The sequence below is a fragment of the Pagrus pagrus genome (assembly GCF_965226575.1).
Source record: "Pagrus pagrus genome assembly, chromosome: 3".
NCBI classification, from domain to species: Eukaryota; Metazoa; Chordata; class Actinopteri; order Spariformes; family Sparidae; genus Pagrus; species Pagrus pagrus.
Genome location: NC_140187.1, coordinates 20,922,327 through 20,934,194, shown reverse-complemented (window position 1 = coordinate 20,934,194; position 11,868 = coordinate 20,922,327). Strand labels below are relative to the sequence as shown.

The 11,868-nt window shown below is 42.0% G+C and overlaps 2 protein-coding genes across 2 annotated transcripts; one reads left to right on the top strand and one right to left on the bottom strand.

Moving 5' to 3' along the window:
• Positions 1-556: 556 nt before the first annotated feature.
• ctsz (cathepsin Z) lies at positions 557-4,394 on the top strand. The gene is made up of 6 exons (XM_084349697.1): positions 557-890; positions 1,805-1,968; positions 2,143-2,322; positions 2,412-2,562; positions 3,148-3,310; positions 3,559-4,394. Exons 1-6 carry the CDS (start codon positions 763-765, stop codon positions 3,682-3,684), a joined length of 912 nt encoding a protein of 303 aa, XP_084205823.1. The 5' UTR covers positions 557-762; the 3' UTR covers positions 3,685-4,394.
• A 687-nt stretch (positions 4,395-5,081) lies between these two features.
• On the bottom strand, positions 5,082-11,109 carry nelfcd (negative elongation factor complex member C/D). Its single transcript, XM_084349695.1, has 15 exons — positions 10,880-11,109; positions 10,048-10,157; positions 9,799-9,908; positions 9,576-9,685; positions 9,326-9,433; positions 8,933-9,085; positions 8,620-8,750; positions 8,120-8,285; positions 7,892-8,026; positions 7,562-7,701; positions 7,154-7,268; positions 6,972-7,067; positions 6,735-6,875; positions 5,669-5,798; positions 5,082-5,447 (listed from the first exon to the last, which is right to left on the bottom strand). The coding sequence occupies exons 1-15, from the start codon at positions 10,934-10,936 to the stop codon at positions 5,413-5,415; spliced, it is 1,737 nt and encodes a 578-aa protein (XP_084205821.1). The 5' UTR covers positions 10,937-11,109; the 3' UTR covers positions 5,082-5,412.
• Between the last annotated feature and the right edge of the window lie 759 nt (positions 11,110-11,868).

Below are 11,868 nucleotides of genomic sequence, written 5' to 3'. Positions count from 1 at the left end.
GTGGTCGACATCTTCATGTCAAAAGTTTGACACCTGGGAAACACTGTCCATCAACTCTGACTGTGTGTGAGCACCAAGCATCGATGTTACAAACACAGAGTCCACCTCTCCTCATAGTGCCAATCTAGTTTTTGTAGGAGTTAACACTTTGTTTTTAGGGAAAATCCTGCACAATACGCCTTTGATCAAGGCCTCTGTAAATAAACTTCAGATGGGTTTTAGAAAAAGGAAACAAGGCACTTTTGCAATAGTAGTGAGGAACAATGGATTACATCAATCAACCACAACAATAAAACCACCTACATAATATTGTGCAGGTTCCCCTTGTGCAGCCAAGACAGCTCTGACCTGTCAGAGTATGGGTGGGTGCTGGTGTCAGCAGTACATGCCAGGACAGGACCCCGCTCACACCACCTGTCAGGGGTTTTAGTGTTGAGGCTGATCAGTGTATTAACTTTTCACAGCACTTTAAAGCGTATTCCCCAGTCTCTATATTTCAGTCAGCTGACTTTGACTGGCCCATTGTTCGTCTGTGTGACCATCACCTTGACTTACTTCCTTGTTAAACATGTGGCCGCCTGCTCATGATGTGATTTACTGGTCACATGACTGCAGTCTCGGTACCGGTTTATCAGCCCTGAGCTCACACACGGACACACACACACCACTGTTCTGACTGTCTCTGCCGAGGACGCCACTTTGTAGTTTCTCCTCTCTTTTTCCAGTGAATCCCTGCGGCCGGTGCTGTGCTCGGTGTTAAAGATGGCTCGGACGCTCCTGGTTGTTGTCCTGTTTTCGGCCGTGCTGTCCGGTGTGTTCGCCGGGGTGTTTTTTAACAATAAGCAGCCCTGCTACGTCCGCTCACCGAAGAGGAGCAACGTCGGACTCAAGTGAGTTAGCAGATTTGTATACTTATAAATAAATGAGCTTGTTAATAGCTACAAAGAAGAATAAGAAGAATAAACTTATTGCTAGGTTGTTTGCATAAACTAACTGATATTTATAAGTAGCTAAGCTAACATTAGCAACTGTTAGCCACAGACAGCCGTTAGTTAGTTGACTTCATGAGCAGTTGCACCGCCTGAGATAACAAGTGTTTACACTTACATATGAGGAAAATACCTTTTATCTGTCACATATGTAACTTAGCTGAGATGTAGATGAAAGGGTTAAAGTTGGCTTTTGGTTTCATTTCATTCTTGTTTTTCTGAGCACTCTAACTTTCCTACATTTTGAGGACTTGCGGTCAAACCAAACAAAACTAAACCAACAGAAACGTTTGAGCACATCACGAGGTTCAGTGAACCAGGCAGAGGAAGTTAACAACCCAGTAAATACAGATGGTAAAAACCTGCAGTTGTATTTTTGGTTGATGTTTAATGTAAATCATCAATCAATTATGCAATGTAGGGCTTGACAATTTAATTATATTATATCTTTACAATAATGAGACTATGTATCATCATAGATTTTGGATATTGTTATATCCTGATGGCGTAAATGTTGTCTTTTCCTGGTTTTAAAGGCAGCATTAAAGTAAAGTGATTACATTTTCAGAGCATTTGACTTTTTTCTAATATTTGCCTTAACCCACTTACCCACGACTATTGTGTTAATATTTTGTGAAAGTACCACTAGTTGTCCCTACAGCGTTGACTCAATATCAATATAGAGTTATTTGGTCAGAAATATCGTAGTATTTAATTTTGTTGCCCTAATATAATTGTTTTTACATGTGTCTTGTGTATTACTGAGTGTGTTGCTGCTGCAGAACTAATGTATCCAATGACCTGTCCGTCCACAGGACTGCTCCGCGTCCTCATGAGTACTTAAACATTTCTGATCTGCCCAAATCCTGGGACTGGAGGAACATCAATGGCACCAACTATGTGAGCACGACCCGAAACCAGCACATTCCCCAGTACTGTGGCTCCTGCTGGGCCCATGGCAGCACCAGTGCTATGGCAGGTATGACGAACATGCTGAGTCATTGTGGTTTGGTAAAGGTCCTCACATGACTGCTCAGACGCATTTTAATAGAGGGCAACAGTCTCACTTCCTTTTTACACAGATTAACAGGAAATGTTGTTGTACTTTCCATTTCTCATTTGAATTAAAGGTCTGTGTTTGCTCTCTCGCCAGATCGCATCAACATTAAGAGGAATGGAGCTTGGCCTTCTGCCTATCTCTCTGTGCAGCATGTGATTGACTGCGGTGATGCAGGCACTTGCCATGGAGGCGATCACACCGGAGTTTGGGAGTACGCTAGCAAACACGGCATCCCAGATGAGACCTGCAATAACTACCAGGCTAAAGACCAGAGTAAGAGTCCCTCAGCGCACAAAGTGTAAGTTACAATCACTTAACAATGTCCGAGCTGACCTGTGCATGTTCTGTGTCCCTCTCCAAAGAGTGCAAACCCTTCAACGAATGTGGCACCTGCACCACCTTTGGAGTGTGCAACATTGTAAAGAACTACACATTGTGGAAAGTGGGAGATTATGGAGATGTCAGCGGGAGGGAGAAGATGATGGCAGAGATCTACGCCAGAGGACCGATCAGGTTTGCAACTTATTTATGTTTGGTTTTTTTTTAAGAGCAGTAAACGGACCACTCTATCAGCTTTTTAAAATTATTTTGGAAAGACGAACCACCCACTCCACTTCACTCCCCCAAAGACTGTAAGGAACCCACATCCACCTACAGACCAATGGCAGGCATAGACGAACACATACATTTACTAATCATGAGAACTGTTATAGCAAATCAGACTGCCTGCTGTGAAAAAGGCCTATTTGCATTTGAAAGTAGACACATCTGTAACAGAGCTCAGGTCATCAAGTAGTTTGTTCTTTGAAGGAAAGGTTAGAAAGTATTTCACAAGCATGTAGCTCCAAAAAGGAACACAAATAAAGAAAAGGAATAAACAGTTTTAGTCTGAATGCAACGTTTAGACATTTTTCTCTCGCTTCTGTTCAACGTTGTCTCCTGTTGTTGTTGTCCGCTGCTGTGTAATGCTGCATTATCGTATATACGATAGTGTATATAAGTCCTCTCGCCAGTGAAGCTCTACACTGATCTGATATCAGTCACTGTTTCTCCTCTACCCAGAGGAAGTAAGTAATCTGTGGTGTTTATTTTCTCCAGCTGTGGGATCATGGCCACAGACAAGCTGGATGCGTACACCGGCGGGCTCTACTCTGAGTATCATGATCAACCCTACATCAACCACATCGTGTCTGTGGCCGGGTGGGGAGTGGAGAATGGAGTTGAATACTGGATTGTACGCAACTCATGGGGAGAGCCATGGGTAAGTACTCAGTGAACGTAGGAGTGCTTGATTCAATACCCTGCTTTCTGAAAGTTTACTACTAAATTCTGAATGGTGTACATAAATTCATTACATCACTTTTTTCCAGTTAAGCTTTAACCTCTTCAATCTCTCAATCAATCAATGGATTGTTTGGTCTGGGAAATGTTTCGTTCTGGCCCTCTAAAAGTGATAGAAATAAATTGATGATCAAAATAGTTCCTGACTGATTCACCTCCTCTCCTCAGGGTGAGAAGGGCTGGCTCAGGATCGTAACCAGCTCCTACAAAGGAGGAAGTGGCAGCACATACAACCTGGCATTGGAGGAGGACTGCATGTTCGGAGACCCAATCGTCCCCAAGTCCTACATGTAGACGAGACCACTGCACGCACCCAAATGTCTTCCTGTCTCGGCAGAGGAAAACTTTATATGCAAAATGCTGAAAAGGGAATACGTTTTTTTTTTTTTTTAAATAGAGCTCTTTGAAATCATGTTTTGTTCTTTTTAATCAGGAGGTCACATTCAGTGCCAAGGTCTTCCTGCTGGATATCAGACCTGCTTGAATCAATGCATATTTTTCTTATTTTCACCAGTGAGGTCTGCAGGCTGTTAAACTTGTGTGAAATGAGACACATCAGTACTTTATGTGCTATATAAAAATTCGAGCACTGCATGTTGAATAGCCATCGTACTCTTTAAAAAGATGCAGGAAATGCTTCAGTTTACATCGGGAAGATATAGAAAGCTATGTATAGTTTAGATTTTTCAATGCATACTGACTCAGCCAAAGAACAAAGTGTTTATAGTTTGTCCTGCGCTGTTACGACACTGAATGTTTTCAGTGTGTGGTGTTATTGTACTGAGGATTTTGCACTACACCCTGATTTAGGATCTGTTCACTCAAACTGGAAAAAACAAAATCAACTTTAAGTGTGCCTTACATGAGTATGCAGTCAACTATAGATTTACTGTATGTGATTTGGTATTTTTTCACACTGAACAATCTACACATCAAATTCTGCAAAAAATTGCCACCTCGGTTTTGTTGTAAACTTTGCCAATAAACACTTAAAAGTGATGCTACACACAAAATCTGTCCTTTAATTACCTCACTCTGTCAGTCTGTAGGTGTTTCTCTTTTTTATTAACAAACTGACCTTTGGCAACAAATTAGAGATGCAGCAAGTGTATCAGTTCCAAGGTGTACCTAGTATGAAAACTGACTGATCGTATAACGTACGTTTTCTTCCTTTTTAGTGTAATTAAAATAATATATCGGAAAACATTTTGTAAAATTATGATATGGCATTCAAGAAGCCCTGTTTTAATTCTTTCAAGGGTTATTGTAGCTGAGTTATACTGTCGTACATCATGAAACGTGATATTTTCTGAGACAATTGTGCCACCATGAAAATTCCATTGCAACCCAAGAGGAAGTGACGATAAAGTTTCTTAGAAGTGTTTTTGGCCGCTCCTGCAGCTTATCCACGGTTCACAACATTCAGCAGGTATTTGCCAGTCATCAAAGTACAACAGCCACAATTTCAAAGGTTTGTGTGCGGTCAAAGTTCCCACACATCTGATGTAAACTGGTACATTTTGTGGGATTTCAGACCTATATTTTCTGACGTCAGGCACGATTGAGTTCTTGAGCCACGAGGAACTAGTTTTACTGCTTTTGACCTTTTTTTTCAAACTGAAATGAGTTTCATGATAAAAAAAATGACAAATTTCATTGTGATTGCATAAAAATTCCACAATGCGAGAAACTACATATCGATGTTTTTATTTTAAAACAACTCGAACCAACATAAAATATAGAAAATCAAATATACAGTTGAAAAGAAAACATGTAGCTGCATCTTCAGAGGCCTCTCCTTCGACCAGTCTGTTTCATTAGCGTACTCTTCCATCAGCTCTTTGACATTTGCCTTTTTGTTTGCACAGATAGAAACTAATCATTCACTTGGTCAAACTGAACAGTCCGTCTCCAGGCTATGTGCCTCAACGTCGAGCAGAGCATTTTGTTATCGTGGAGACAACAGATCCTCTGTCTTCCTGGTGCAACCACCAACAGGAACATTTTTTCAGTGTCCTCTCATCAGTTAATCATGATGAAGTTTGACTTGCAGTGAGCTGAAAAACAAATAATCAACTCAATGTCAGAGCTTCAAGAGGACGATGAGAGAAAGTGTACAAAAGTAAACACATGATTTTTAAACAGACCTCACTTTATTATCAGCTGTACTGAAAACCACTTCCTGCTTATTTTCTGTACTTCTAAGCTCGTATTTGTTGTGCTTGGATTCCCTGACTTCCTCATGATGCTGCATATTGTTGTTAGTGGTTTCACTCACCAATGAATTCTGCGACAGGGTCATGTTCTCCTTCTGTGCGGATTGTTCCTGCGATGCTGTCGTTCTCCAGGATGGGCAGGAAGAGCTGAACAAAGTCTGATGTGTAGGGAGGTGCAATCACATCCAGCACCTGTAAAGAGAAATACTTTTTAATTCACAAGTTAAAAATGTCTTCTGATGGTGTTTCAGGTCTTGTTTTCAATTGAGATCACTTAACAGAAATAAACCTGCAACGACGGATGAATTTGGAGCTACTTTGACCTTTTAAGTTTAAATTGTGAACTTTTTAGCGACAGTTGCTCCTTTACACATCCAGCAGTAAGTGGGCAACATTAGCATTCATTTGTTGTCATATTTGTTGCCACCTCGCAAATGTACGTTCAATATTCACTCACTGGTCACTTCGGTTTTCGCCTTCACCAACTCTTATGAAATATATCTGGCTCTTCAGGTGCTTCATCCTCCACTACGTTCATTAGCTAATCACAAACTGTCTGTCTACGGTTTGACTTGAGCTTTTTCACTGAAAACAGCTGCCTTCTGTGGCAGATGACACTATGAGAACAGTGAGAGAGAACCAAAACAAAATTGATGGCCCAGCAGCTGTACCTCAACATAAAGCTCTGTAAAACCAAGGGGAGCTGCATATTCACAGACATGTCAGCTCCCTGAAAGTGAAGACAAACAACTCAATCGCCACCTGGTGGCCGGCTGCAGTATAGGTCATAAATCCAGCCTCCTCCATGATAAGAGGATGAGACATGGACCGAACTAAAAACCACATTTTTTTCCCAAAAGATATTTTCCGTCTTTTAAGGTTGTTCTTGTCACGCTGTGGTATGTTCAGCTGTTCATTTTTCTGATAGATTTAACTTTAATAAAGTAGTTGATGCTATAAAAAGGAGGGGTAACGTCATGATTGACAGCTAATCCTAACCAGGCAGGTGTATGGGCAGGACTTTGATACTGCAGCTCCATACCACGATCACTACTTCGAGACTAGCTTCAATTGATGTGGTCACCTCATTTAATTTCACAACTAATAGAGATCAGATGCAGCCGTTACCTCAGTGACAAAATATCTAATGAGGGAGATGTCCGTGTTGAGTTTCTCCAGACACTTGCGAATGTAACCGACCACAGGCAGGACGTAGCCACGGCTCAGCAGATGAACCATTCGGTCCAGCAGAGTCTTCTTCAGCTCCAGCTGAGGGAAAAATAAAAAAAACACACTGTCAGAAACAACAAACGCATCTCTGTTAAAAAAATTTGTAGTAAGAAGCATCAGAGTAACACAACACACCTGCTCCATGACGTCCAGCTGAGAGTGCTCCGTCTCAAAAAGCTTGATGAGCAGCTGGAGGACCTGCGGGTGCAGCAGCTGGTGACACGTACATATCTGTGTGGAGGAAGTATTCTCATGAATTTAACCTCTGTCTTGTACGGTGAACATTTTCAAAGTTACAACTCGTAGTAATATCGTACCTCGTCCAGTAGAGCTAAATGTACTGGAGTGTGGTCGGTCTGCAGCTGGAAGTACCGCGGCTCTGACACCGTCCAGTCCACCCACTTTAAAACCCCCATAGCAACTACAGGAAACCTGAACACAAAAATCAAGTCACCATAGATCAGTCAGGAGAACTCACAATTGGACCTCAATTCTTTTCAGTACAGCTCAACTTTCAGAAAATTTAAAGTGACACGCGGCCTCGAGCAGCGAACAACCAACGTCAATGAAAAACATCTGGTTGATTATCATAAACGTGCCTTTTTGCCTTTCACAGCCATCAAAAAACAACCATCATGACCCTGTTTCTTATCAATTACAACACCTCCCTCCCTTACAAAAAAAGTGCTGGCTTTCCAGAAACAATATATCGGCAATCTACTCACCGGATGCACTGGTATAAAGTTCCCAGTTCAGCCACCAGCTCTGTGGCTCCTTTGTTTTCATTGCAGCACAGGTTGTGTACAGTCTCTATGGCCTTGGAGGTAGACTTCAGCTCATCTTTATTGATGTTAACTCGCTTGTTCTAGGATTTAATGAAAAGAAAGTTGTGACATGTTAATGACAGTTTAGGGAAGCAGCAGTTATAGTCCATGAGGAAATGAGTGGTTAACAATTAACTACCTTAGCCAGTTATTACAAATCAAATCACTACTATGAACCAGTTACTCATCAAACACCACACAGATCATTAAATGTGTCCCTCTTGTCTGTACCTTTTTCCACGTTTCAACCACACTTGCGGCGTAGGCCAAGATGTGGATGTATTTGTGTTTGTGGTCCTGGTTGATCTTTGATCCAGGTTTAAACAGTGACTGCATGAACAGGTCCAGAAAGGCAGGCACTCTGATCTATAGATGAGAAAGATGAAAGTATCCCAGTTAACGGCACTTTAATTAACAAACATAGTGATATAAACCGGGTGGAAGACGCTCCGTCCTCACCAGCTCCACAGGAGGTGGGTCCATGCTGCTGAACATCTTGAACAGAACTGTGATATCTGCAGGATTCAGGGCTCCTTTGGACAACATGGCGCCCAGCGCCTGGCAGGCTCGAGGATAGGCTGCCGCTGTACCGAGCGCGAGGGTTATCTGACTGGCATCATGACCTCTGTGATATGAACCACAGAATTAATATCATCAGTGCAATACACACCTGCAGGACCCAACCAGTGTACTACCTTTTACTGACGGGCCCTGTGGCTTGTCACCTTATATCTTAAAAAAAGATATGCTTCTCTGTTTGTAACCTCTTGCAGAGCTGAATTACTGTGTTTACTGGGGAGAACCTGGATCATGTATTTTCACAGTAATTAATCTTCCAGATATAAATAAATTCCTGATTTTATTCCGAAGTTATCCACATAACTCAGCCATCTTGAGCAGTTAACTGTATCCACTTGACTGTCACTGTGAAATTATGCTGAAAAAGAGACTAAATGTACCTCTCGTGCGCTGACTTCTGCACCTCCTGGCCGATCCTACGAACAGCTGAACCGCCCTGCTCCTCCTGAGCGAGGATGGACATCATCGCCTGGGCAAAGAGATAGGTGTGCTCGCCGTGACACACCATCTTCTACAGGAAACAGGAGGGAGGAACTCAGCACTGATAATCACATGCAGAAAACTGAGGAACAGGAAATACATTTGCAACTAAAAGCAACATAAAAAGGAAAATTATGAATATATGGAGATAATGTGGACATTACATTTCATAGCAGCAAGGTTAACAAGACAGAGAAGCTGAGGAATACTCACAGCAAACTCTGGCAGGTTCTTCTCCAGGTTTTCTTCTCCTCCATCCAGCAGCGTGGCCAAAGACGTCCTCAGCACCCGAGAGAAAACCTCCAGCTGCTGACATGCTGTAGACACACTGGTGATCTCACCCTGATAACCTGCATCTGAAATGAGCTGAACAATCACAAAGAATATACATGACGTCACATGCAGACAGATTCGTTTTCATCTTTACAGGCAGAAGAATGTAAAAAGGGGAACTTCAATAAAGCGAACAACTTAATTAACTTAACTTTAATCTACAGTGATATGAAACTAAAAAGTAAGAATTCTCACATTCAATAAGCATATTACAGTACATTTAATTGAAATGACCATAGGAACGGCCCTCCTATCACCACGACTGTACAGTACCTTTACAGTGAAGTTGAGCATCAAGCAGTCGGGGTGAGCCTCCGCCAGCTTATAGAAAAGATCTCTCCACGTGGTGTGTGCTATCATCTGCTCGAGCCAAGCAGGAGTCTGAAATCACAGAAGACTGGATTGGTTTGGTTCATGTGAGGTTTTTTTAATTCGACCTAGACAACTAAACGTTAAGCACAAGATACTCAGGATCTGTTATCTCTTGTGTTTGTGAAATTACAACAGAGTGTTCAAATCTCACCTCTCCCTCAACAGTGAAAATAGAGTCGGCTTTCTGAGGATCAAAGTGCTTTATCAGCAGACTCTTGAGGTGATTTTCTACTCGCTCCTGGACCTGAGCCGGCTCTACACCTGCAGTAAAAATAAAGGAATTGCACAATAATGAGAGATCATCAGGTTAGAGTCAGAGGAGAGGGATAGGGAGACGCAGAAAATATCACAGGATCTCATAATCTGCTACCGACCCATCTGGATGAGCCACTCTGCCAGCAGATTAACAGTCTGGGCCACAGCAGAGTAGTTTTCAGACAGAAGCTGGATGACATGTTCTGGAGAGCCACCTGCTTGGAAATACCTGTGAGAAAAACAGGGTTACTGTCATTCAGCTCTCAGCGGGTCTATGAGTCACGTGTATTTAGAAATGTTTTGAGTGTGGCGAATAATGACAGGTCTGAAACACTAACCACTGTTTGTGTGAGAGAACATGTGCTTACATTTTGAGGGTGTTGAAGATGGCGGGCTCCATGATGTAATCCCTGCTGGAGAATTTCTCCAGACAAGATTCCTGGGTCTTCCCATCATTCTCCCCGTCCCCATAATCCTCCTGAAAGATTCATTGATTTATTTGTTTATGCTCCTGTAATGGCTCAGTAACATGCTTTTCTCTTTACCTCTTTTTTAATGCAAGAACAAACCCCATTAACAACATTTTCATGGATGATGTGCAGGCTGACAAATGACAAATATATTTCACACTCCTCAAATGTATTCTTGAGCATCATTAGATTGTAATCTCAGTAAATGTGGATATAAGCTTTGTGCTTGAGTTCAATCTAGTTCAGGCTGTCAGTTGCCATGTAAATGATCTTCTTTCCTGTCTTATCCATGCATGATTGATTCTTATAGCAAGCCCCCTGGTTTCTTCTGCCGAGCTTCAATGGCTTAGCTGTTACCTGAACGTGAATTTTGCAATCGTATGCTACACTTTAAAATAAAAACCATACGCAGACAGAGATAAAACAAGAAGGTTTATTGGTACACTAAAGTAAGCTGAGCACCAGCTAACGTGCAACTTCCCATGCCCAGCAGCTGCAACGTTAGCCTGTAGCCGGCTAACAGAGCCGCTGAACTGCTGCGAGTTCACACCAGGAGGAACAGTTCAGTAGTCCAGCTGTTTGTCTCTGTACATCACCTCTGTGTTAACTGAAAATTAATGTAAGGTTGTGACAACAAGCAAGCAGCTGATGTAGCTGCAGCTAGGCTAATGCTGCCTAGCTAGCTAACTGTGCAGTCTCAACAGCCAAACAGCAACAAGTCGTTTCTCACCAAGTTACCGTCCGTGCCTTCCCAGTCTCCTGCAGTGCTGTAATATTCCTCGTCCATGATGACGGGAAAGAAATAACGTTGAACTAGCAACAATAACCCGGACGTAAGTTTTTAAATCTTGTGATGTGACTTGTTTTAACGCCGATGGTGCTGAGTGGTCGAAGATGCTGGAAGCAGCTAGCTTGTTTAGCTAGCAAGCTAACAACAACAGGCTGGCGGAAAATGGCGAGACGGTGCACAGCAGGCCACGCCCCCCCGCGTAGGCAGCTCAGGGGCTTCTCCCTGAGTGCGGTCTGTCAGGCACAACTGGCTCAGAGCAACCATGGAGGTGTAACTCTTCTAAATAACACAGTCATGATTCATAACAACTTCATTTCATTGGTTTAGATTTTTAACAATAGAGTTTGAAAGGGTTGAACGTCTTAAGATAAGGTTACAGATATTCAGTGTTACACTAGAGAACTCAATATACTGTACCTGACACAAATAAACAAACAAATTAAAACAAATAACACAGCTGGGCATGATAAATACACGCAAAATGTAATGAACATGTTACTCTCATGTTTTATTAAAAGGACAACTTCCCTAAAATTAGACCTTGACGGAGGCAGCAGGTGCTGTGGCATTTCAGGATGTGAGATTACTGTTGTTGAGTGTTTTGTGGTGTATTTGCATGGATTACTGAGTTTTAAGTGTGTGAGCAAAAAGGGAGTCTATTTGTGCACATGTGAGCATTTTGCACCCACAGCTCTGTCAACAGCACAGTGTTAGCAGTAATATAGGCCTACATCAAATTAGGAAGTATCCTCCATGTGCATGAAGAAGAGACAAATTGAATGTGATCTCCACTGAATTATTAATCCATGCTGTATAAAAGTTGTAATATTTATCTAGTTAAAATTTAAGTTTCTTTAGGATTTGTACTAACTTGTATCACACACATCAGCACGACTGTTTCCTGCTGTTGTTTTGAGTTCCTAAAAATA

Bases quoted from the DNA above. Each gene is read 5' to 3' on its own strand.
- ctsz (XM_084349697.1), top strand. From the start codon at position 763: ATGGCTCGGACGCTCCTGGTTGTTGTCCTGTTTTCGGCCGTGCTGTCC. The intron at 2,563-3,147 runs GTTTGCAACTTA...TATTTTCTCCAG, and splicing joins TACGCCAGAGGACCGATCAG to CTGTGGGATCATGGCCACAG. The intron at 3,311-3,558 runs GTAAGTACTCAG...TCCTCTCCTCAG, and splicing joins ACTCATGGGGAGAGCCATGG to GGTGAGAAGGGCTGGCTCAG.
- nelfcd (XM_084349695.1), bottom strand. From the start codon at position 10,936: ATGGACGAGGAATATTACAGCACTGCAGGAGACTGGGAAGGCACGGAC. The intron at 9,434-9,575 runs GTGAGATTTGAA...CTGTGATTTCAG, and splicing joins TTTTCACTGTTGAGGGAGAG to ACTCCTGCTTGGCTCGAGCA. The intron at 9,086-9,325 runs GTACTGTACAGT...GTGATTGTTCAG, and splicing joins TGCTCAACTTCACTGTAAAG to CTCATTTCAGATGCAGGTTA.